This window comes from Loxodonta africana, chromosome 18 (assembly GCF_030014295.1).
Source record: "Loxodonta africana isolate mLoxAfr1 chromosome 18, mLoxAfr1.hap2, whole genome shotgun sequence".
NCBI classification, from domain to species: domain Eukaryota; kingdom Metazoa; phylum Chordata; class Mammalia; order Proboscidea; family Elephantidae; genus Loxodonta; species Loxodonta africana.
Genome location: NC_087359.1, coordinates 32,537,186 through 32,559,335, shown reverse-complemented (window position 1 = coordinate 32,559,335; position 22,150 = coordinate 32,537,186). Strand labels below are relative to the sequence as shown.

Genomic DNA, 22,150 nt, shown 5'->3' with positions numbered 1-22,150 from the left:
ACTTCCAGTTCCATTCAACCAGCTCCTGTCCCATTCTGCCTTCTCATCTCGCCTCTGGATAGGGGCTGCCCATTTAGCCTTGTGTATCTACTTGAACTAAGAAGTACACTGTTCGTTTTATATCATATAGTCTGGTCTAATCTTTGTCTGAAGAGTTGGCTTCAGGAATGGCTTTAGCTCTGGGTTAACAGAGAGTCTGGAGGTCACATTTTCTGGGGTTCCTCCAGTCTCAGTCAGACCATTAAGACTGGTCTTTTTACTAGAATTTGAGTTCTGCACTCCACTTTTCTCCTGCTCTGTCAGTGACTCTCTGTTGTGTTCCCTGTCAAGGTGGTCATTGGTGGTAGCCTGGCACCATCTAATTCTTCTGGTCTCAGGCAGATGGAGTCTCTGGTTTATGTGGCCCTTATTTAAAGTTTTCACTGTTTCAAATAATGCTTTGACGAACGCTCTTAGAGCTAAATGTTTGCACACATCCATTATTATCGTCACAGGATAAACTCTGAGAAGTGGAGCTGCTATGCCAAAGGGTCTGCCCATTTTTAAAGCGTTTGATGTTACTTTCTGACACGGTGAGGGACACCACCAAATGATAAGGTTGTCCAAGTCAGAATCTTCAGGGAATGTTCGGTGCAAGAATGATTGATGCCCAAAGGGGGGATGGGCAGAGGAGAGATGCTACCAGGCCCTGCAGATTGTCAGGGAGTACTATGTGGGACTTCCCAGGAAACCAAAGGAATACTCTTCAGCACAAGCTGCAGGTGATCCAGGCAGAACCCCTCAGCCACTCCTTGCCTGCTGGCCCCACGTTTGTCTTGATGCTCCTCCAAGCAAGCTGGATGCCAGCTACCCAGGATCCAGCCAGCTGCAACCTGCCCTGAGCCCCGCCCCACTCCCAAAGCCTTAACTGCCTCAACCTAGCTTCCAAACCTGGACCCTGACACCCCACCATGGAGTCCAGCCTCCCTGCTCTCCTCCCCAGCTCTGGGCGAGGGCCAAATGAGATAGGCTTGAGGAGGTGGATATTGGACTGCGGGCGTAGAGGAGAAAGGAGCTGGATGTCCCGGTCCTCGGGGAGATGGTGAGATGACTCACATGCCACGGAGGGGAGAGAGGGGCTGGGGAGATGAATGGATTGCAGACCAGAGGGAGAGGCAGAGATGAGCTTCTCGGCGCCTTGATTCGCCCGTGTCAGTTTCTTCCAACAACATCTGCAGTGCGTGGGGTTGAGCGGTCCCATCGGAGTAGAGGAGGGGAAGGGGGCTGGGAAGCTGACGTTCGCTTCCCGCCTGCAGTGCCGGCCGCGAGCATTTCATGAATGACTCACCTCACTGTCAGGATGATTCACGGCTCGGCTGGGGACTTGAGGGGCGGAGGCGCAGTAGCCCCCACCCCTTGCGTCTCACATTGCGCGCGCGCACACATATACACGCACACAAGCTCACACGGGGTTGCAGCGAGTCTATTTACATCCTGGGGCTGGGACAAGACGAATGGGCTTTTCGTGGTCAGAGGGAGGGGAAGGCACTCCACCTGGCTGGTGTGTGGAGAACAACTTAGAAGTTTCTGTCTATAGTGTACCTCTGGTTATTTAAATGAAAACTAATTAAAATTAAAACTTCAGTTCCTTCGTTACACATTTTCTTTGGTTTCCTGAGAAGTCCCATTAGCCACATTTCAAGTGCTCAGTAGACACGTGTGGCTACTCTACTGGACAGTACGGATATAGAATATTTTCGTCAACACAGAAAATTCTATTAGACAGCGCTGTTGGTTACACTCATTGGTTATACACTCAGAATCCACAACCTTCAGACACACACACAGACCAGTCCCCTAAACATCGCCATTCACACAACTCCTCCAAACCCCACATGCAGCATACAACACACATTAATTCTACCCACATTGCACACACCCACTCAGCATACAACAGCCACCCACCAACACAGCCCCACAAGACTCTTGGTGTGTGTATACACGTCCTATCCAAATATGCCACTGTCCATACCAAGGTAAACAAAAATAAACACATAAACACATACTTCACACTGATTCACATACCACTGCTCATATGATAAAAATACAAATCAGGGCAAAACGCATTTGAAAACACGCTGAAATAGATACAAACCCCAGGCATGTGGCTCTTATAACAAATCCCAGCACATGTTTGCAAACTTAAGTAGGGGGGAAGGGAACCCACATTTGTGGAGCTCTTGACAATATGCCAGGCACAAAGTTAGCCATTTCAATGCATTAATTTATTTCATCTCACAGCAACCCTGTGGCAGAGATACCTTATTCCATTTTCATAGATGAGACAACTAAGGTTCAGAGAGGTAAAGTAACTTACTTGAAGTAACACAGTAGCAGAGTCAATAGGAACCAAGATTTGTCTAACTCCAAAGCCAATGCACTATCTCCAGACACAAACATTGTAATGCACACACACACACACACACACACACACACATTCCAGATGATGTGCTCTCCTCTGTCCCCAAGAAAGTGAAGCTCCTCGCCCAGCAACTGCAGGTATTTGCAGATGAGCACGGAGTTGCCCGGACTTATTCACACTCCCTCCTGACAAATGGCATTAAGTCATTCAACAAACTCTTGCCAGGTGTCTTCTACGTGCCAGACTCTGCTACATGTTGAGACACAAAGGTAAAAAGCCATGTCTTTGCCTTGAAAGAGTTCAGAGCCCAGCAGGGAGGTGTGAGGGGGACCTGCAGATAACATAGGACATATAATAGACATGCTCTATAATGGAATAAAGAAGATAAGCCCAAACGCAGGAAACCATTAGTAACAAAGGAGTCCCTGGGTGGTCCAAACGGTTAAGTGCTGAACTACGAACCAAAAGGTTGGCTGTTCAAATCCACCCAGGGTGCCTCAGAAGTAAGGCCTGGCAACTTGCTTCTGAAAGGTCACAGCCTTGAAAAGCCTATGGAGCAGTTCTACTCTGCACAATGGGGTTGCTATGAGTCAGAATCGCCTCGACAGCAACCAACAACCATAACATGGGGAAGGAATCCTGGGTCTGAGTGGAGCAGTTAAGGAAGGCTTCTTGGAGGAGGCAGAATGTGAGATGAAGCTTGAAGAATGAGTGGGCCGAAGAGATGGCTAGGGACTGCTGTTCCAAAAGATGAGATAGATCAGGGAGGTAGATGCCAGGGCATTGCAGGTTCTGGGGCTTAAGTCATCCTCTGGTACCTGGGAGAGAGTGAAGAATTTTTACAGTGGAGAAATTAGATCTCATTTGCATATTAGAAAGAATGGGCAGAAGGGAGAAAAGTTTGACCTATGAAGAGGCTACTGCAGAAGTCCAGGCAATAGGACTGTAATGCATCCGGACAAAGTCGTGGGTGGGGGCCAGGCAAGTGTAGCCTGGCTCTGAGTTAGAGCAAGGTAAACAGGATTCTGACACATGAGAATCTGACGAAAGCTATGGAACTTCTCTCAGAACAAAGTACATGTGCATAAGCACATGACATTTTGCACATGATTACAGGGGTCTTATATTCCCGAAAGCTCCAGGTTAAAAAGCCAGTTCCTTGGAATTCTATGCGTCAAAACAGCATAGTGCTTAAACCTGCGGATGCTGGAGCCTGACTGCTTGGTTCATAATCTCAGCTCCACCACCTACTAGCTGTGTGACCTTGGGCAAGGCATTGAAGTTTTCCTCCTCTGTAAACCAGAAGTAATCCTAGCACCTATGTCAAGGGTCGTTAACAATGATTAAGTGAGTTAATACATGTAAAGTGCCTAGAACCGTGTGTGGCACACAGAAATGCTCAGGAAGTATTGGTCGTTATTAACATGGGGTTAAATCAAGGTGCTATTGAGACCCCCACACTACACTCACTCCGCTTTGTACGAAGCTTCACGGTGGGCAGCTTGGTATCCTCTGGTGTGGGCCCTCCTGCCCAAGCCCCAGTACTCACTTTTCCCTTTCCTTGAACCTATCTCTTCCTTTTTAATTTGAGCCCCTACTAGCCTCACACTTGGTTATTAAAGAGTTAAGCCTCCTAACCCCTCTTCTGAGAGGAGGAAGAAGAGGACCTAGGCCCTATCTCCACGAAGGCCCAGTCTTTTCCTTTGCTTTGAGATGCCAGTGCTAGGAAGCACAGTGCCTTTCCCAACGCTAAACTTCCTGCCTACAATCTGCCAATCTCTCTAAAATGTTCCAGCTCCACATTTTCTACTGGTCCTAACAGGAGGTGGGCAACAGGTGGGAGAAGCAGATGCCAAGTTCATTTAACTGTGTGATAGAGGAGAAAGCATGGGATTTCAACCAGAAGGTCCCTACTAAGTAACTGTGTGTCCCTGAGCAAGTCTCTTCCCCCTCTCGGCCTCAGTTTTGTCATCATACTTGTCCTTCTGGGGAAGACCCAGGGCCAGCTTGGATCACATGGCTAAGCACCCCTGTCAGCTACTGTTCTCCTGCCTTCTGAGTCTTCAAAACTACACAGCTCCTGCTGCCACTGCAACTAGCAGCAAAGCAAGAGGGAAACTGAGGTAGGACTTAGGGTCATTAACCACAGCAGGCTTTAGTGAAAAGAGCTGACCCTCCCAGCTCATTGGACCCCTGCCCATCTCTCTGCGTGACTTTCCTAGACTCGGTCTTTTGATCTGTGTTTCTTTGACTTGCTTATGAATTCCTTGAGGGCACAAGAGCCTTTTCCATTTCTTTATCCCCAACGTCAACCACTGTGCCTGATACATAGTAGTCACTCATTCATTCAATGGCTTTTACTGAGCACCGTGCTAGGTACTGGGAATACAAAGTCGAACAATCCAGACAAGGTCCCTGTCCTCGTGGAGTTTATATTCTAGTGAGGATGACTGGCAGTAAAGATGCAAACCATGATAATTACAAATTATGACAAGTGCTGTTTAGAAAATACTGTTGTGATGTGGGGGGTGGTTTACTTGAGAGTAAGGTGGCAGGGAAGGTCTGACATCTGAGCTGAGACATGAAGGATAAAAACAGCCAGACAAGAACATCTTCGTTTAATAAACCTGTGCTGCAAGGATTGTTGTAATTAGCTGAATAAATGAATAGCTATATGGTGGATAAAACCAAACTCTGGTGGCGTAGTGGTTAAGTACTACACCTTCTAACCAAGAGGTTGGCAGTTCGAATCCGCCAGGCGCTCCTTCGAAACTCTACGGGGCAGTTCTACTCCGTCCTGTAGGGTCGCTTATGAGTCGGATTGACTCGACGGCAGTGGGTTTGGTCTTTCTTAGGTATATGGTGGATGGATAGACTAACAGTCAGATAAACCATCTGGGTAGGTTTTGGTGTGAATGAGAGTCTCGCTGTAGTACTGTACCTAGTCTTAACAGAAGAGAGGAGGGTGGGCCAAAAAAAACCCCTTTGCCGTCGAATGGATTCTGACTCAGAGTGACCCGTTTAGGGCAGAGTAGAAGTGCCCCACAGAGTTTCGAAGGCTGAAATCTTTCTCACGCAGGGCGGCTAGTAGCTCAAACCGTCGATCTTTTGGTTAGCAGCTGAGCGCTTAACCACCGCACCACCAGGCTCCTTGGAGGCTGGGCTGGGATGGATGGAATGGGCCCAAGATTCCTCAAGCTTGCTCTCACCTGAACGCGTGTTGAACTAGTCGACCGGCCCGTGAGGCCACAGGGGGGCGACCGAGAGCTCATTCATTTCTCCTTTAAGGCCAGGGCGGAAGGCTGGCGGGTGAAGGAACTTTGTGTCGGCAGGATAGAAATAAGGCGGAACTTTAAGAGGGCGGAGACACTTGGAGTGGCGGTGGGTTCGAATGCGGCTCCCAGGTTCCCGGAGACGCTCCCTCTATCCCCGCCCGGGTCACAACGACACCGCCCTCCGGCTCCTCCCAGGGGGCACCGTCGCCGGAACTCCCATCCTCCCGCCCGGACCGAGTCCGAGGCCCCGGCGCCCGCCTTAGTCGGGGGCCCGCCAGGGCAACCCACGGGCCGGAGCCCACCCGCCGTCGCCATGGTAATGCCGCGCCGACACCCGGATATCCCCAGCCGCCTGGTCCCTGAGACCCTGAGCCCTCCCTCGGGGTTCCAGCCCTCACCTGCGGCCTGGCGAGCTGCAGAGCCGGAGCCCGGGTGTGGGCAAGAGTCCGGGTGGGGTCAGGAGACCCGGGCGCTGGTCGGGGCTTAGCATGGACGCGCTGGGAGATTCTAGGAAGGCACTTCTCCTTCTGTGGGTCTCAGTTTTCCTCCAGCTGGCTTCCTTCTTTTCTAGAACTCCTGTTCATCCTTCCCTGCCCACTCAAACATCACTGCCTCCTGAGCCTGCCCCCATTCAGTAACGCTTTCCATCATGACCCTTAGACACTTAGAGGTGGGCATCTCCACTGTGAGAGCAGCCTGCCTTTGCTCCCTGCCCCCTTCCAGGATTAATGCAGGTGGATCTGAGGGGATTATTGTACAAGAAGGGATTCTTAATCATCTAAATCTTTAAATAGACCCAATTTTCTCTCTTCTCATCCCTTATTTCTCCCCCAGCACTAGCAGAAAATAGCACACCTGATGGCCTTTTTGCTAGAATTGGGAAAAAGGGTAGGGAGGACAGAGTGTACTTTCAAATGGCATTTCTTCTTCAACCTCAATTGCTTTGTTTTCCTTTCAGGCATGCAGTTTGCAGAAGCTGTTTGCTGTGGAAGAAGAGTTTGAAGATGAGGTAAGAAGTGTTGGTGATCAGAGGTGGCAGAGAAGGTCTTAAGATGTAAACACCCAGTCATGGAACATCTGGGAGCAGCCGAATACATTTTAGTTGACATGCATATGGTTGTTTTTTTTTTTTTTTTGTCTGGGTGAGTCTGAGAAGTGTAAACAACCCATTTAACTGTCTTAAAAACAAACAAAACTCCAGAGAGATGAATTGCCTAATTGTCGTACCTTTAAATTCTAAGGGTCCCTGCTTGGAAGCTGTGTCATGTAGGTGATTTAATTCACCTTCATGATGACTTACTTGAGGTAGGAAGAATGTGTGTGGAGGGCCAGAGAAGTGTAGGAGACAGCAAGAGGCCTGCGGTCACCAACTGCCTATGTGAGTCAGGGCAAATTACTGCATTCTCTGGCCTTCCATTTTCTCTTCAGCAAATGAGAGGAGCTCCTCTACCTCAGATGCCTTACCCTTCCTTCATTCCCTCTCCTCAGTCCATGAGAGGTTAGATTGGTCTAGAGTCAGCACATTGGAGTCACCCCTGTCTAGGCCCCACAGCACACCAACGAAATCAGAATCTCTGAGGATGGGCCCAGGCAGGGGTGTTAATGTGCAGCCAGAGACCACTGAACCAGCAATCCCCACAGCTCCCTTCCTGCTCAAATCCAACGGATATAGTTTCATCCATGAGGCCTGAAATTGTTACCTCAAATCATTTTAACAAAGAAGCAGAATTTAAGCAAGTAAAGCCCAAAGAAGAAAATTAACCTGCTTAGAATACAGCACAAATAGCCAGGATGAGGATTCAGCTTGCTGAACCCAGTCTAATGTAGTGGAAACCACTAAGACACATTTGTTAGAATACAATTGTTCTGTTTTACCAGGAACAAACAGTTCAGAATCTACTTTTTATCTCCGAATACTTTGCCTGAAAACTCCAATTTAGAACTCATTTTGAGGTCTAATTTTTGTGCCAGGTATGGTGGCGGACGCTGCACCAGGGGCCCACCTGACAGCCCAGGCTCCACCCTCCCCTTCCTTGGAGGCCTTTGGAAGCTGAGGTTTGAAGGGAACAAGAGACCTTCCTCAGACCTCTTAAAAACCAGTCTGTGGCTTGTCTCATTCACTAAGGCCCTAAGGCAGAGGGACAAGGGCACACGTGAGTTCTAGTCCTGGTTCTGTGGAGTTACTTAACCTGCCCTGTGTCTCAATTCCTGCAGCCATAAAGCAGGAATAATAATAGTACCTATTCATAGGGCCACTGTGAGAATTGATTGAGAGAATTCCGGTAAAGTGCTTACATGGAACCTGGCACCCAGTGAGGTTTCCAGCATTAGTTGTTTTTGTTATTGCTTGGGGACTTGATTTGTGTTTTCACAACAGGACATGTGCCCTTGTCTTTGTCTTTCAGCTTTGGAGACGTATGATTACAGACTGTAAAAGTGACTGTTTCAGTGACCTTCTGGGTCTTACCAGGTGATGGTAGGACAGCTTGCTAGGCCAGTGGTGGAATTAGGGTGAAGGGCTCTGACACGTCAAGTTTCCAATCCATGGCAATTGCAGACTAGACCCTTTCCCCCTTCCCAAGGCAGAATGACATCGTGTCTGAGAATGAGCTCTTCAGGAGGAAGGGAATCCGTCAACCCCAGGGTCATCAGCATTTTATTGCTGCTGTAATTATAATCATCATTATTATTGTTTTCAACCCCAAGGTGATCCTGCTGGAGTTTGTGACTCTCTTGATAACATACAATGCAGGAAGAAACCTTTTTCTAGCCCAGACAAACGAATGCGGCGGCAGGGAGTGGGGGTGGATGGGACCTTCCTGTCAGTTAAATCAGCAGTTCTGACTCAAAAACACCCTCGGAACAGGTCTGTTGCTCTTGAAGGTGTCAATCTCACCTTGCTTCCCAACTGGAATCCACACTTAATTTAACTTGCCTGAAAATCTATATTTAACTTCTGCCTATTTTGCTGGATCCAAGCTCTTTCTGGCTTACTGAAGGCAGTGTGTGCGCGTGCGCACGTGTGTGTGTGTGTGTGTGTGTATCTTTCCAGTGGGGAGTGGGCTGAGGACAGGCAGCATGACCAGCTGGATAGATCCCTGTTGCACAGGCTGGACTCCAGCGACCTAGTCTCCTGGAGATGGGTGTTTGACCTTGGATTGGTTTGACTCCATGGTGCCCTTGTGTGTGCTTCTTCTGCTTCCATAACTGCCCCAGAGATTGAAGAAAGAGAAAAGCAACCTGAAGACTTAGCCTTATAATGTTTCTGATAGAAGCCAGGCAGTGGGCTCATGGGCAAGGTCAAAGGTGGTGAGAAACAACACCATTGCCTTTCTGGCATGTACACCACCTGCCTGAAACAGCGAAAGCAGAGTGTTTCCTGATTTCTTCTCTGTAGGATTTCTTGTCCGCTGTAGAGGATGCAGAGAACCAGCTTGCTGGCTCACTGCCTGTGAATGCTGGGTGCCTGAGACCTGCATCTTCCAGGCCACAGGCCACAGTGCAGGCACAGTCCTCCAGGTGGCCGCCGTCACACCCCGCTGCTCCTTCTGAGACTTCTGGCCTGCCAGCCCTGGGACTCCGCCTCCCTACCTCCAGCATGTCCAGGGCCGTCAGGGGCCCCCGTTCCACAGGGACAGCCCCCCTAAGACCTGTCTCAACTTCCAACAGCTGGACTGGCAATCAGAGAAGAGTGACACTGCCTGAAGCACTCAGAGAGCCAGCAAGACCCCAGTCCTCAGCCTTCTGCCCCCTACCCACCTTGGAGACTCAGCAGCAGGTTGTTGGTGGCCCTCAGGGACCTGAGCAAGATGAATTTGATGACGTCCTGGCAAGCATGGAGCTGGAGGGGCCTGGCACGGAGCTAGAACTTGGAGTTAGCAGTGAGGCCACAGGAATCCTGTCCCCCTGTCAGGGAGAGGACCTGGTATTGGCCAAAAAGGCCCGGGTAGCTGAGCCGAGTGGATCTTGCCCAAAAGGGTCTACGCTTGCCACCCACAGTAGGCATGATGGCCTTATTTCAGTCCAGGGCCAGCCTCTAGATCCAGTTGTCAACAGCAAGACTCCACAGTGCCACTTGAGACCTGGTGCCCCTGGTAGCCTTCCTATCCCAACTGCTTCAACAGTCCGCACTCAACAAGGCCACTGGGGAGTCTGTACCAAAGGCTCCTCTCTTCAAGCACCCCACCCGCTCCAATCTGCTAGAGGTTCTTTTCAGTGCAGCCCTCAAAACCGTTTCTCCCACCAGCCACCCCAGTCTCCAGGTGGCTGTTTCGGTGGCAAACCTCGATTCCCTGGAACACGGACTCCCAACTCAGGCTGTTCTGCTCCCTCAAGGGTCCTCTCTGGATTCTGTCCACGGGGGCTCTTAGAGCCTCACGCTTCAGTGGCTTCTATAGCGTCTCCTGCTCACACCCCAAAGGGCCCGTGTTCCTACCTGGTTCCCCAGGCAGCTCTGCAGACGCCCGTAGTCACCAACCACCTGGTGCAACTAGTCACTGCTGCCAACCGGACACCCCAGCCGCCCACCCGCACCACCACCCAAGCCAAAGCCCGCCGCTTCCCCGGCCCCGCAGGGCTCCTGCCACACCAGGTGAGTGAGGCCATCTCTCGGCAGTGGCCAGAGCTCTCCAGGGCGTTGGTGGGCGGGGGAGGGAGCAGAGAGGGAAGGTTTCCCAAGATGTAGATGAAGTCAAAAGAAGTGAGAAGGAAGAATGAGATGCCTGAAAAACCACATGTGAGAGAGATGCTTAGGACTCTGACAGCTTTCTTATGTTTACTGAGCACCAACTGTGTGCTAGGCACAGGGGCAGGAAGCTTCACTCACTTACATTTGCTAAGGGCTTGTATGGGTTAGACAGTTTGCTTGGGACTGAGAATACAGAGGTTAAAACAGAAATAGCCATGTCTTTAGGAGCTTACAGTGTGGTGGAAGATATAGGCGCAAAAAGGTGATGATACCCAGAATGCAGAGTGTGAGTGGAGGGTATTTCCTGGGTGCTGGGAGGCACTGGCCCCGCTGTGGGCTTGCTGAATAGGAGGTTAACAGGTGTGGGGGAAGCACTGCGCTCTGGGGGACATTCCAGCAGTGGCAAGACGGGGAAGATCATGCACAAAGACACAGAGGCATCAGAGCGGGGCACTCTTGGAGATCCACAGAACAGTTCCTGTGGCTGATGCATGTGGGTCAAGATGGGAAAGCTGGGGCTGGAAAGAAGACAGGACTAAGAGGTTGGATTTAAGCAGTGGGGGAAGGACAGGATCCATCAAACTAGTATTCAGGTACCAAAGCAAACCTGTTGCTGTCTAGTTAATTCCAACTCATAGCAACCCTGTAGGGCAGAGTAGAACTGCCCCATAGGGTTTCCAAGGCTGTAAATCTTTACGGAAGCAGACTGCCACATCTTTCTCCCTTGGAGTGGCTGGTGGGTTCGAACTGCTGACCTTTTGGTAGCAGCCGAGTTCTTAACCACAGCACCACCAGGGCTCCTTAGTCTTGGAATAGAATTCTGGATAATCAAGCTGGGAGGATTTGATCTGGTTGTGATAGGTACACCCCTTTCTTCCTTGTTTTAAGGGTGTTGGAAACCATTTCTGCCTGTTGTTGGTTCTTCTCTAGAGTTTTAAGAGAATCCAAGGAAACCACCTATGTTCCTCCTGGGCTGATCTCCCTGTAGGGAAGGGCCAGGCCCCCAGAAGGTTCTTGGGGAAAACCTCCTTTTGGCTCAACCGAAGCCTCTGTTCAGGTCATCGTCCCCTTCAGGCAGTCCTGGATTTTCTTCCTTGGCCAGCTCCAGCTTCCTCACATTCCCAAAACGATCCCAAAAGCGTTTTTTTTTTTTTTTTTTTTTGAGCTGCTGATGAGGCTCCTGAGACTTCGTGAGGAGAGATGTAATATGTGTTAATTGTCCCTGATAGTTTCCTGAACTCATTATATAACGCAGACAAGAAGTTATACTTGTAAATAACAGCTGCTGAGTTTGCTCTCACCTTCTCCTCCTCCCTCCTCTCTTAGCATAGCGGGAAAAATCCGGAGGAGATCATGGTTTCCACACCTCAGACTCCGACTCATGGTGCTCTGGCTAAATTCCGGATGGAGGTAGCTTATCCCACATGATTGTTAACTTCTTGGGGATCGTTTGAGAGTGAGGGGCAGCCCTGCATGTTTCAGGAGTTGAGAAGCAGAGTTGATGCCTATTCTCTGCTGTCACACACCAGAGGGCATTTGGAGACGGCGGTTGGGGGAGGCGGCAGTTTTACTGGTATAAACTGAGGCCTATTCTGATGCCAGCCAGTTGCTCACCTATCCCATGGGTCCAGCCTTCTTTACCACCCACGAAATAAAGGCCCACCTAGTTCCACCTTCCCACGGGGGAGAAGAGTGTCCTAAGTATTACGAGATCGTATCTCAGGAACCCTGCTCAGGTTTCTGGGAGCTGAACAGGGAAGGCTCTGCCTTCATTTTGCCTCCACTGTTTTCTTTTGGTGAGTGGGACCCAACCTCCCTCCTTCCTGGGATTCTGGCTGACCTCACTTTCAGTTTTGGTTTTTCTTTTTGCTGTAGCTCCCCAGATCTGCCAAAGCAGTAAATATCCACGTGGATTCAAAGCATTTAGTAATGTAGGAAGGTTAATGATTAAAGCTAGAGGTACCCCAAATAAATATGGGACTGGTTTCAAAGTGGCTAAGACACTCTGTAACCCTCTCAATGCATGTGGTGGCTCCCTGCTGCTAAGACTTCGAGTGTTTTATAAGAGACAAGCATGGATAGCCTTTTGCTTCAATGTAATTAAAGTCAGGACCTGAGTATTATTATTATTATTAAGAACAGCCTTTCCTCTAGCTGCCTAGTAAACGAAGTGATATGCAACAAGATTTCACAAACCATTTTCTGGAGGAGGGACTGTGGCTGCCAGGGCGCAGTCCTGTCCTCCCTCACCCCACCATCCTGTCTCACCCAAGGGACTTTAGCAGGGTGGCCCCCTTAACATAGGCCCCTGCTCTGCTCTGTGGTGCCAGATTGTTGCTAGTTCCCAGGCATCGGTAGAGGAGGATTTTGGGCGAGGGCCTTGGCTGACCATGAAATCTTCTCTGGGCCTGGATGAGAGAGACCCCACCTGCTTCCTCTGTACCTACAGCATCATCATGGTGCTGCGGAAGGTAAGAATCCTGGGCACCGAGATCTAAACCAAGAGCATTTCTATCCCTTTCACCAACTGACTGGCCCACCTTCAGAAAGAAGCTATGTCTTCCCTCCCTCTTACCTCAGGCCTGTCTCTCTGGTTGTGTCTTTACTCCTCTGCCTCTCATTACTATCCACAGCATTGGGCACAGGCAGGAGAGGGTGGCCATGGGCGCATCTGTGCACTTCTGTGTCCCCAAGTGGGTGGGGTAAGCACCCTGCTGCCCTTCGAGCACTCAGTGGTCAAGGACTGGGTGCAGACACTTGTAGGACATGTGCTAACACAGCCTTGCCTGTGGCCTGCTGCAGGGGGGTGCTGTATAAGTCAGGGCTTCAAGCCGGTTCTTTCTGGTTTGAACCCCTGCTGACAATTTGGTTTTCCACCCCAGATACACTTAATCAGAATGTACATTTTAACAAGATCCCCAGGTGATTTTATACATAAGGTTCTATACGTGTAAATTCTCAGCAGGGATTCAAACTGGAATGAACTGGTTCGAAGCCCTGGTATAAATACATATACACAAGCCAGGAGGAGGGAGAGAGGCAAAGGGGCTCTCGGCTTCAGGTCTGCCAGAGGAGGTGGAATAATCCCTGTAAACTGCCTCTGGGTAGGGCTGCCCCTCTGCCCTCCAAAGGAAGATCATCCCCACAGCTGTACTCTTCTGCCCCTCCATTCCCTGATTTGTCTGGTACACTTGGAAACCTGGGAAGTTACAAGTGGTCCATGGCTGGCTCAGCAAATGCCTTTCCTTGTAAACAGGCCGCCCTGAAGCAGCTGCCCAGGAACAAGGTCCCCAACATGGCGGTGATGATCAAGTCCCTGACCCGGAGCACGATGGACGCCAGCGTAGTTTTCAAGGACCCCACAGGTGAGGAGTTAGGTCCTGGGAGTGTCTGATGAGTGCCCTCTGTTAAAATCAGGAGGTGATTAGGAGCCTCCTGTCCATTTGCAGCTGGGAAAATGGAGGCAGCGAGCAGCCCACTTCCCACCTGGGCCCCAAACCAGCCCTGTGCTGTCTGGACCCCAAGGCTGACGGGCCCTTGTGGTATTTGCAGGGGAGATGCAGGGAACAGTGCACAGGGTGCTGCTGGAGACACGCCAGAATGAGCTGAAGCCAGGCTCAGTGCTGCTGCTGAAGCAGGTAGGGCATCTCCCACTGGGGACCTGCCCCACCTCCACCCAGGGAGAGCCCCTGAGGTGTCAGTCTCCTCACCTGTGAGCTGTCTTCCCACCCAAGACAAGGCAGTGAGTGGCTGGGCTGCTGCTAAGCCCTGGCTGTCTGGACCTGAGTGAAGGCTTGTGGCCCCCATGCACAGGACACCAAGGGAGAGGCAGGCGGGGATCAGGTAGCCCTCTGGCACTGACCTTCCCCTTCCTCTACGCCAGATTGGAGTGTTTTCTCCTTCACTCCGGAATCACTACCTCAACGTGACGCCCAACAACTTGGTTCATATTTACAGCCCAGATTCTGGGGATGGGAACTTCCTCAAGGCATCTCAGCCCTTCCGCAAGGTAAGAGGGGCAGGATGAGATGAGGACTGATGGAGCCCCCTCCCCCCACCACCCTGCTCCAGGGAGCAGAGATATAAGGAAGGCAATTACCCGGAGGTGAAGAAGCAGCTCTGGGCACAGGGCCATTTCCTCCTGTCCCTGGTCCAGCTGCCCACCAGATGGCACCATAACAGTCCCTAGAGGAGCAGCTGACTTCTTAGTGATCCCTGTGTCCAATGGCAGGCTCGAGCATCTGAGAGGCTAGGAGTCACTTGAGAAGTAACCAAATTGAGGGTCTACCAGAGGGTGGTGGCGGGAAGTGACTGAAGGTCAGATCTGCTTCAGGGGGCGGTAGGAGAGGGCAGTGGGCTCCACACGGCCTGTCAGGTGAACCAGCACTTGCTCTGCGCCTTCTCTCCTGGCCTCTGCCTGTGCTAGGTGACAGGGACCCCACAAACAACTCTGGTGGGGACACCCTCTTTGGGAACTGAGATGAGCATTTGGGATCCGTGTAAGGTGAATGGGGTTCCAGCTAGGGTGAGGGTACAGAGTCTGGGCTTGATTCAGCACATGACATCACTTCTGTGGCCACCCTGCCCTTCCTAGGATCCTGGACTGTTGTCACGGCCTGGCCTGGGGCTGAGGACCTGGGTCTTATCCCAGCTCTGCTGATAACATGTGTGACATTGGGCAATCCTGGTCCTCTCCCTGCTATTGCTTCATCTATAAAACGAGTAGGTTAGACTTGGTAACCTCTATGAGCCCTTTAGCCCTAACTTTCTACATTTCTCTCATTTTTCCACTTCCTCCTCCATGTTCTCTTAAAAGTATATGGTCTCTCAACTTACAAAAAATAATCTTTATGTTTCTTTTAAATTCCATATTATGTATACTCATTGGACAAAACTGAAATGGTACAGAATGAAGTAAAAGTGACACTCACCCTTTCCCACTCCCATCCTTTAGAGCTAACCATGGTTAGCAATTGCCAGTTTTGATTACTTACCCATATATTACCTATTTTGGGGATTGTTGACAGATAATTTTTTAATCCCAGGCTAAGTCTGAGTGGCTTCTTCACTCTGCTCCAGTTAAATAAATTCCTTAAAACATTAGAAACCAATAGAATTAGGAAAGAAAATCAGCGAAAAATGTTGGGTTTTGAATTACCTGCTCTTTTGAGCATTCAAGGTTTTGGTCCTTCTCCTCAGCAGGGGCCTAACAACTGACTGGCCCCTGCCACACTCCTTCACACATCTCTTTCCTGACCGCCTACCTGTTCCTCTGAGATGGTCTGGATAGAGGCAGGACCATCGAGAGGGTTTTTAGGAGCACAGGCGTTGGTAACCAAATCCTCCGCCCTCAGGACCTAGGAAGCTTCCACAGCAGCCTCCAGCGTGAAGTGGATGCGAAGTCTGAGGAAGACCTCAGAACAGCACAGCACCCAGAGGCAAGGGCGTCCCCTGAGGAAGAACTCTCAGAAGCAGGTAAGGCAGTCAAAACATCCAGGAGCAAGAGAGGTTTTCCATCTATTTCTTCTTTTTTTAAATAATATTTTATTGTGTTTTTGGTGAAAGTTTACATAGCAAGTTAGGTTCCCATTTGACGATTTCCACACAAATTGATCAGTGACTTTAGTTACATTTTTCACAAAGAGTCAGCATTCTCTTTAATTATGTTTTGATTGTTCCATTTCCAGTATCTAGTTTCCCTGTCTCCTTATCTTCTCATCTCTGCTTTGGATTAAATGTTGACCGTTTGGACTCATATAGGTGCTTTTTAGTGGAGCACTGATCTAACGGGTAATACTCTTTATTTGGTATGTCACTCTGCATTTCTGCTAAAAGGCGATCTCAGGGGATAGTTTGGTTCAAGGTTTAAAGACTGTCTCAGGGTGATAGTCTCAGGGAGTCCTCCAGTCTCAGGTGGTCCAGTTAGTTTGGCCTTTTTTAAGAATCTGGGTTTTGTTCTACATTTTTTTCCCATCCTATCCAAGATCATCTCTATTTTGACCCTGGTCAGATCAGTCAGTGGTGGTAGCCGGGCACCATCTAGTTCTTCTGGTTTCCGGGTGGTCTTTATATTTCTTCTTGAATAGCTCAGCCTGCATTCCCCTGGCTGCCATTCCTCTTTCTGGAATCTTACAGAAATCAGATGTGGTATCTTGTTTGGCAAGGCGGCAGGCCACAAGCTATTTAATGATGTGATAAAACTCCCTGCCCTGTCAAGTCGATTCCAACTCATAACAACCGTATGATATGATAGGGGCCACATAAAGCAATATGAGTGTGACCCACAGGTCTCCCCGATTTCCAGACCCTATGCTATTAACCACCAGATGGACAGGCACTGCCCTTGTGCCCTACTTGGAGTCTTCTGTGGACTGATGACCAGACCACGGAGGCAGATTTCCCTATCTTGACTAAGCTCAGAGGCCCTTTAGGGAGGATACCAGACCAGGATACAGACTTCCTGGGGATAGGCAGCTGATTCCTCAGGAGTGATCATCATCCAGGTGATGCTAACATAGTTCAGGCTCTGATCCTTAGCTTTTCAATTCCAGAAACTCAACCCTGTGTGGTCTCTAAGTTTATGGGATTATGGATGGGAATCTCAGACTAACCACATTCACAGTAGCCCATTTATTAGTATCCCATGAAAAAATATCTGCCCCTTAGCTGGAAGTTTGTATTGTCTGGGACCTTGCACTCTCCTTGTAAGTGAACTTGATGACAAGCCAGATCATCTCCAGAAGGTTGCTGGTGCTCATGGGGTAATCTTCTGTGGGGTTAGCTGTAGAATACCATGGCTGCTATCACATCTCCACTGTAGGGGCAGATCTGCCAGACAAGCAAACTGCTCGTGGTGACGTTCTACGGCTTCCTGATGCCATCTGGTAAACGGGCATTTTATAGTTGGAAAACAGTGGCTCTGAGAGCCAGATGGAGCCTGAGTATGCTTACCTGGGCAAATGGTTTTACCTCTTTAAGTCCTGTTCTCTCAGGTGAAGTGGGGGTTGTAACAGAAGCTACCGTGAGATGCCTTATGCCCTGTTGTTAAGGTAGTTAACCATAAATGATGAGTACAGTGTGCTTGGCCCTGTGCCTGGCACGGAGCAAGCACTCGGTGTTAGCTGTTAACAATAATAATATCAGTCGGAATTACTGAGACCAGCTCTTTTTCCAAGTTGTCGGACATAAGGGCTCAATTTGAGAACTGCAGTTACTCTCATTCCTTAAGCCCACACTGGCACTTTGGGGGAGGGCATGATGCCCCACTCCTCAGATGAGAACCAGATTAATGAACTATGTAATTCTGAACACATCTAATAGTTTTTCCCGGCCTTGTCTCACCCTGTGTCAAACGAGAGGGCTGCGTTAGGGGACCTCGAAGCCTTCCTGCTCGGCACTGTGCCTCTAGGTGGAAACAGAGGAACCAATGAGCCCCAAGGGGGTATTCTTTCTGAGCTGAATAGCCTGGGGATTATGCCCCTGCCTTTTGTTGTGTGCAGGTAAGTGGGGAACGGAGGGAGAGGGAAGGCAGGCCAGCCTCAGGCCCGTTGGCATGGGCCCCACTGCCCAGGAGGAGCCACTTCACCAGCTGTACAGCCAGGCCAGGCCCTCCTGGGGAGCAGGAGCTGTGGTCCCAATTCATTGAAGCCCTGTTACTGGCACTAACCACCACCCCCTCTCTGCAGATGAGCTGGATGGGCTCCTGAGCGAGCTCCCTGAGGACTTCTTCTGTGGTACCAGCAATTGGGACTGCCCCAAGGCAGGGCACCCGCCATGAGCAGGCAGCCTCTCAGCACCCAGGCAAGGCTGTGGCTGTGTCCGACCATGCCCAAGGGAGAGAAGATGACCATCGCAATTGGAAAATACACAAAGCATGGGCCTCTGTGGCTGCTCCCACCCCGGATGCTTTCCCTGAGAACGTCCTTGTCCCTGAGATTCTGCACTGCCATCACTTTGGGTCTTCCCTTGGCATTCCAGAATGCGGCCTAAGACTGGCTCTCCAGCCCTCCAGCCCTCTGACGTGTTGACCCTTCTCCTGCCAACAGAGAAAGTGTGTCACCTCCAGTGTCACTCTCCCCACCTCAGCTTGACTTGAGAGGATATTGGGTCTCATGTCCTCATCCCTTTACTCCCTAGTCCCTGGACAGCTGAGGAGCTGCGAGGAGCCACACCACAGCAGTGGTGACCTGTCCTTCTGACCTGGGAAGGACACATGCACACTTGCCTCTGCTTTGTCTCTTGAGGCCTGTGGCTGCCTAGCTCACTGTGCCCAAGATTCCCAGGTACAGGGCCAGGAGTGTGGGCTGTTGTACCTTGTCCTGAAATAAAGCAGCCTTCCCTCACCTGCCTCCCCTTCCTTTTTGCCCATGCTGCTGGTTGTCCTGTCTGTCCTGCCAGCGGTGCTTGGGCCAGAGCAGGGCTCGGGCAGATGACCAGACCAGGGCACAGCCAAGCAACTCATTTTTTCCTTTCTTTCTTTTTTTTTAATAAACTTTTTATTTTAGACAGTTTCAGATTTACAGAAAATTGAGAAGATAGTACAGAGTTCCCACATACCCCATACCCAACTGTCCCTATCTTTGTCACAATTAATGGACCAGTATTGATACATAATTATTAATTGAAGTCCATACTTTATATTTCCTCAGTTGTTCCCTAATGTCCTTTTTCTGTCCCAGGATCCCGGCCAGGACAGCACACACATTGAGTGGTCACGTCTTCTTTCAGCTGTGGTAGTTTCTGAGATTTTCTTTGTTTTAGATGACCTTGCCAGCTTTGAGGACTGGGCAGGTATATAGTAGGGTCCCCATCTATTGAACTTCGTCTGATTGTTTCTTAATAATTAGAGTGGCTTATGGGTTTTGGGGAAAAAGACCACAGAGATAAAGTGCCATTCTCATCCCATCATCTCAAGTGTACATTCTATGAACTTAACCTCACTTTTGATGTGGACCTCGATCACTGGCTGAGGTAGTGTTTGCCAGGTTTCTCCACTGGGAAGTTACCCGCTCCCCTTGCCATACTGTACTCTTTGGAAAGAAGCACTATGAGCAGCCCACACGTGAGTGGGGGGGTTAATGCTCTACCTCCTTAAGGGCAGAATATCTACATAAACAATACGGAATTCTGCTTGGGAGATCGGTCTTTTCTCCCTCATTTAGTTATTTAATCGTTTATTATATCAGTATGGACTTGGGAATATTCATGTTATACTTCGGGTAATTTTGTTGTCAGGCAACCCTTCGTCACTGTAGCTTCTCTGTACCACTTTTCAACCCCAAGTTGATTAGGGTATAGTAGGTCTAATTATACCAAGTTGCCAACCTTGTTTTCCTATCTGGAATGAAGGGCAGAAGGGAAAACTCCCGATTCATGGGTGGGGGGTGATCTAAAGATCCCAGTTTAATTGCCAGCCTCCCTGGCCTCTCAGCCTCAACCTTCACTAAGGAACTGTGAGCTGGGGGCCATCTGTGGGCTTGGCACTGCTCTGGGGGATGCATAAACTCCCTTTTCCCAAAGAAAAAACTGATCCCGGTAGAACTTCTGGGCTCCCTGTGGGCCCATGGGCAGATTGAAATAAAGCCCTTTTTCTGCCTTCAGGAAGCTAACATTAAGGATGAGGAGACAGAACACACTATCTCTGGGCACTAAGCTGTAGTCAGCACTTTCAGTCCTGTGTGGCAAGGAGGCAAGAGAGATGCTGGGGAGGTCAGCATAGACATGGGCCCATGTGCCATGACTGTTGTGTGCCTTAGGGAGAAAGGGGATGCCAACCCCGCCTTGCCAGGCTCCCAACCCTGGGAACTCAGCTGTGGGTTTTAAGCCAGGCCCTTGGCAGGGCAGTTAAAACATCGAATGGATTCCAACAGGGTTAATCACAGCTGCATTTATAGAGGCGCCTTTCTCTGAGGATCTTAGTTACCTAGTGCTGCTATAACAGAAATACCACAAGTGGGTGGCTTTAACAAACAGAAATTTATTTTCTCAGTTTAACGGGCTAGAAATCTGAATTCAGGATGCTGGCTCTAGAGGAAGGCCCTTGTCTCTTCTGAGCTTCTGCTCCTGGGCAATCTTCATATGGTTTGGCATCTCCCTTCATCTCTGCTTCCTTGCTTCCTTGTTTGATCTCTTTTATATCTCAAAATAGATTAACTGAAGACACACCCTACCCTAATCCTGTTCATTAACATAACAAAGAAAACCCCTTCCCAAATGGGATTATAACCACAGGCATAGAGGTTAGGATTTACAACACATATTTTAGGGGGCACAATTCAATCCATAACAATCCCCAAGCCCTTGCTGGGCATGATCTAATTTCTCCTCTGGGACCACCCACCTGGGAATACCATCAGGAAGCTGCGGTCAAGTACAGAGTGGAAGAACAGCACAGTAAAGACAGGGCCGGAAAAAGCTCAGGTTGATGGGCAGATGGGTATTTGTTCTGGCAGAAAATAGGGCCCTTCATTCAATGCATTACACATTAAGAAGCTGGTCTGCTATGAGCCAAGTGCTCCTAAATACCACATCCTGACCTACTATGTACCAGGCCCAGAAACACAACTGAGTAAATTCAGGTGCTCCACTGGAGCCCGCTGGGATAAGTGTGTCACCAAGTGCACAGGAAGTCCTTCAGGAGCACAGATTGGAGGTGCCAGAGCCATGCGGGTGAGGGGTGGGCACTGGGGTTGCTGTAGGGATGTCTCCACAGGGCAGGCTACCTCTGAAATGGACTTTGAGGAATAAGTCAGAAGGGAATTCCAACCCGAGGGTACGGCCCTGAAATGGAATGGTGAGGAGCTATAATGAGAATGTTGTGTAAAGTGAAGCCAAGCAGAGGAATCAGGGCTTAGCTGGAGAGGGCAGGAGTAGGAAGTCAGTAGTTGTTTTCCCGCAAGGGAATGATCTGATTTAGACAGATGATGCTGGCAGTGCAGCAGAGGGGGGTGCAGCCCAAAGAAGGAACACCAGGTCGGAGGTTGGGCTGATCCAGCTTAGAAACTTCCAGGGCCTGAACTCTGACGGTGGTTGAAAATGTGAGAACAGGAACCAGAACTTGTTTGTATGAGGGGACCCGGGACCCAGGGAGAGGAAGATGTCAAAGAGAGCTGAGCTGGGGGCTGGTGCAGGGCCAGGGAATTGCTGTGGGAGGCAGACCAGCCAAGACCTGCAGCCGGAGAGACAGGCTTGGGCTCAACAGACCAAGTGACAGTGACAGAGGGGTCAGCTGCCTGCACAGTGACTGAGCTCCTGGGTTAGGAGAACCTCTGAGGGCAAAGGCTGACCCTCCCTCCCTTTCCCCAGCTTGGCAGCCACACAAACTATTCCCAGGCTCAACCAGGTTTCATGGACGCATTCCTCCCCCTAGAGGCTCCTGGAAGCAAAGCTGCTTTCTCCTAAGGATGAATGGGCTTGTGGCTTCACAGCCCCTTTGGTCGAAGCCCCCAGAGTTGTGAAGTCAACTCCTTGACCCTCCCCAAGCAGGAATGTGGGTAAAAAAAAAAATTTTTTTTTTGAAGAATCAGTGTAGTTTCTAGAGACCATGCTGTCCATGTGGGGATGAGGAAGTGGTGCTCTCACAAAGGTCTTCGCTCTGTGGCCACAGCAGCTGGAGGGAAGAGCGCCACCTATGGGGTCAGGCTGACCGGGGTCCTAGTTCTGGCTCCACCCCTCACAAGCTGTGTGATCTTGAGTGAGTGGTTTGACCTCGTTAAGCCTTAAGTTCCTCTTCCGTAAAACAGGGATAAGACTACCCATCTCAGAGGTATTGAACTGTAAGACGTAGCC

The 22,150-nt window shown here is 50.0% G+C and overlaps 1 protein-coding gene across 3 annotated transcripts; it reads left to right on the top strand.

Moving 5' to 3' along the window:
* The first annotated feature begins 1,526 nt into the window (after positions 1 to 1,526).
* HROB (homologous recombination factor with OB-fold) lies at positions 1,527 to 20,167 on the top strand. 3 transcript variants are annotated; one of them, XM_064270285.1, is made up of 10 exons: positions 1,527 to 5,992; positions 6,635 to 6,685; positions 9,346 to 10,267; positions 11,690 to 11,773; positions 12,694 to 12,834; positions 13,620 to 13,728; positions 13,916 to 14,001; positions 14,247 to 14,372; positions 15,718 to 15,838; positions 18,049 to 20,166. In XM_064270285.1, the coding sequence occupies exons 2-10, from the start codon at positions 6,681 to 6,683 to the stop codon at positions 18,138 to 18,140; spliced, it is 1,686 nt and encodes a 561-aa protein (XP_064126355.1). In that variant the 5' UTR covers positions 1,527 to 5,992; positions 6,635 to 6,680; the 3' UTR covers positions 18,141 to 20,166. The 3 variants fall into 3 exon arrangements, with proteins under 3 accessions (XP_064126355.1, XP_010592928.2, XP_023409507.2); XM_010594626.3 differs by having other exon boundaries at positions 5,615 to 5,992; positions 9,074 to 10,267; positions 18,049 to 20,167; XM_023553739.2 differs by lacking the exon at positions 1,527 to 5,992 and having other exon boundaries at positions 6,062 to 6,685.
* The last annotated feature ends 1,983 nt before the right edge of the window (positions 20,168 to 22,150 follow it).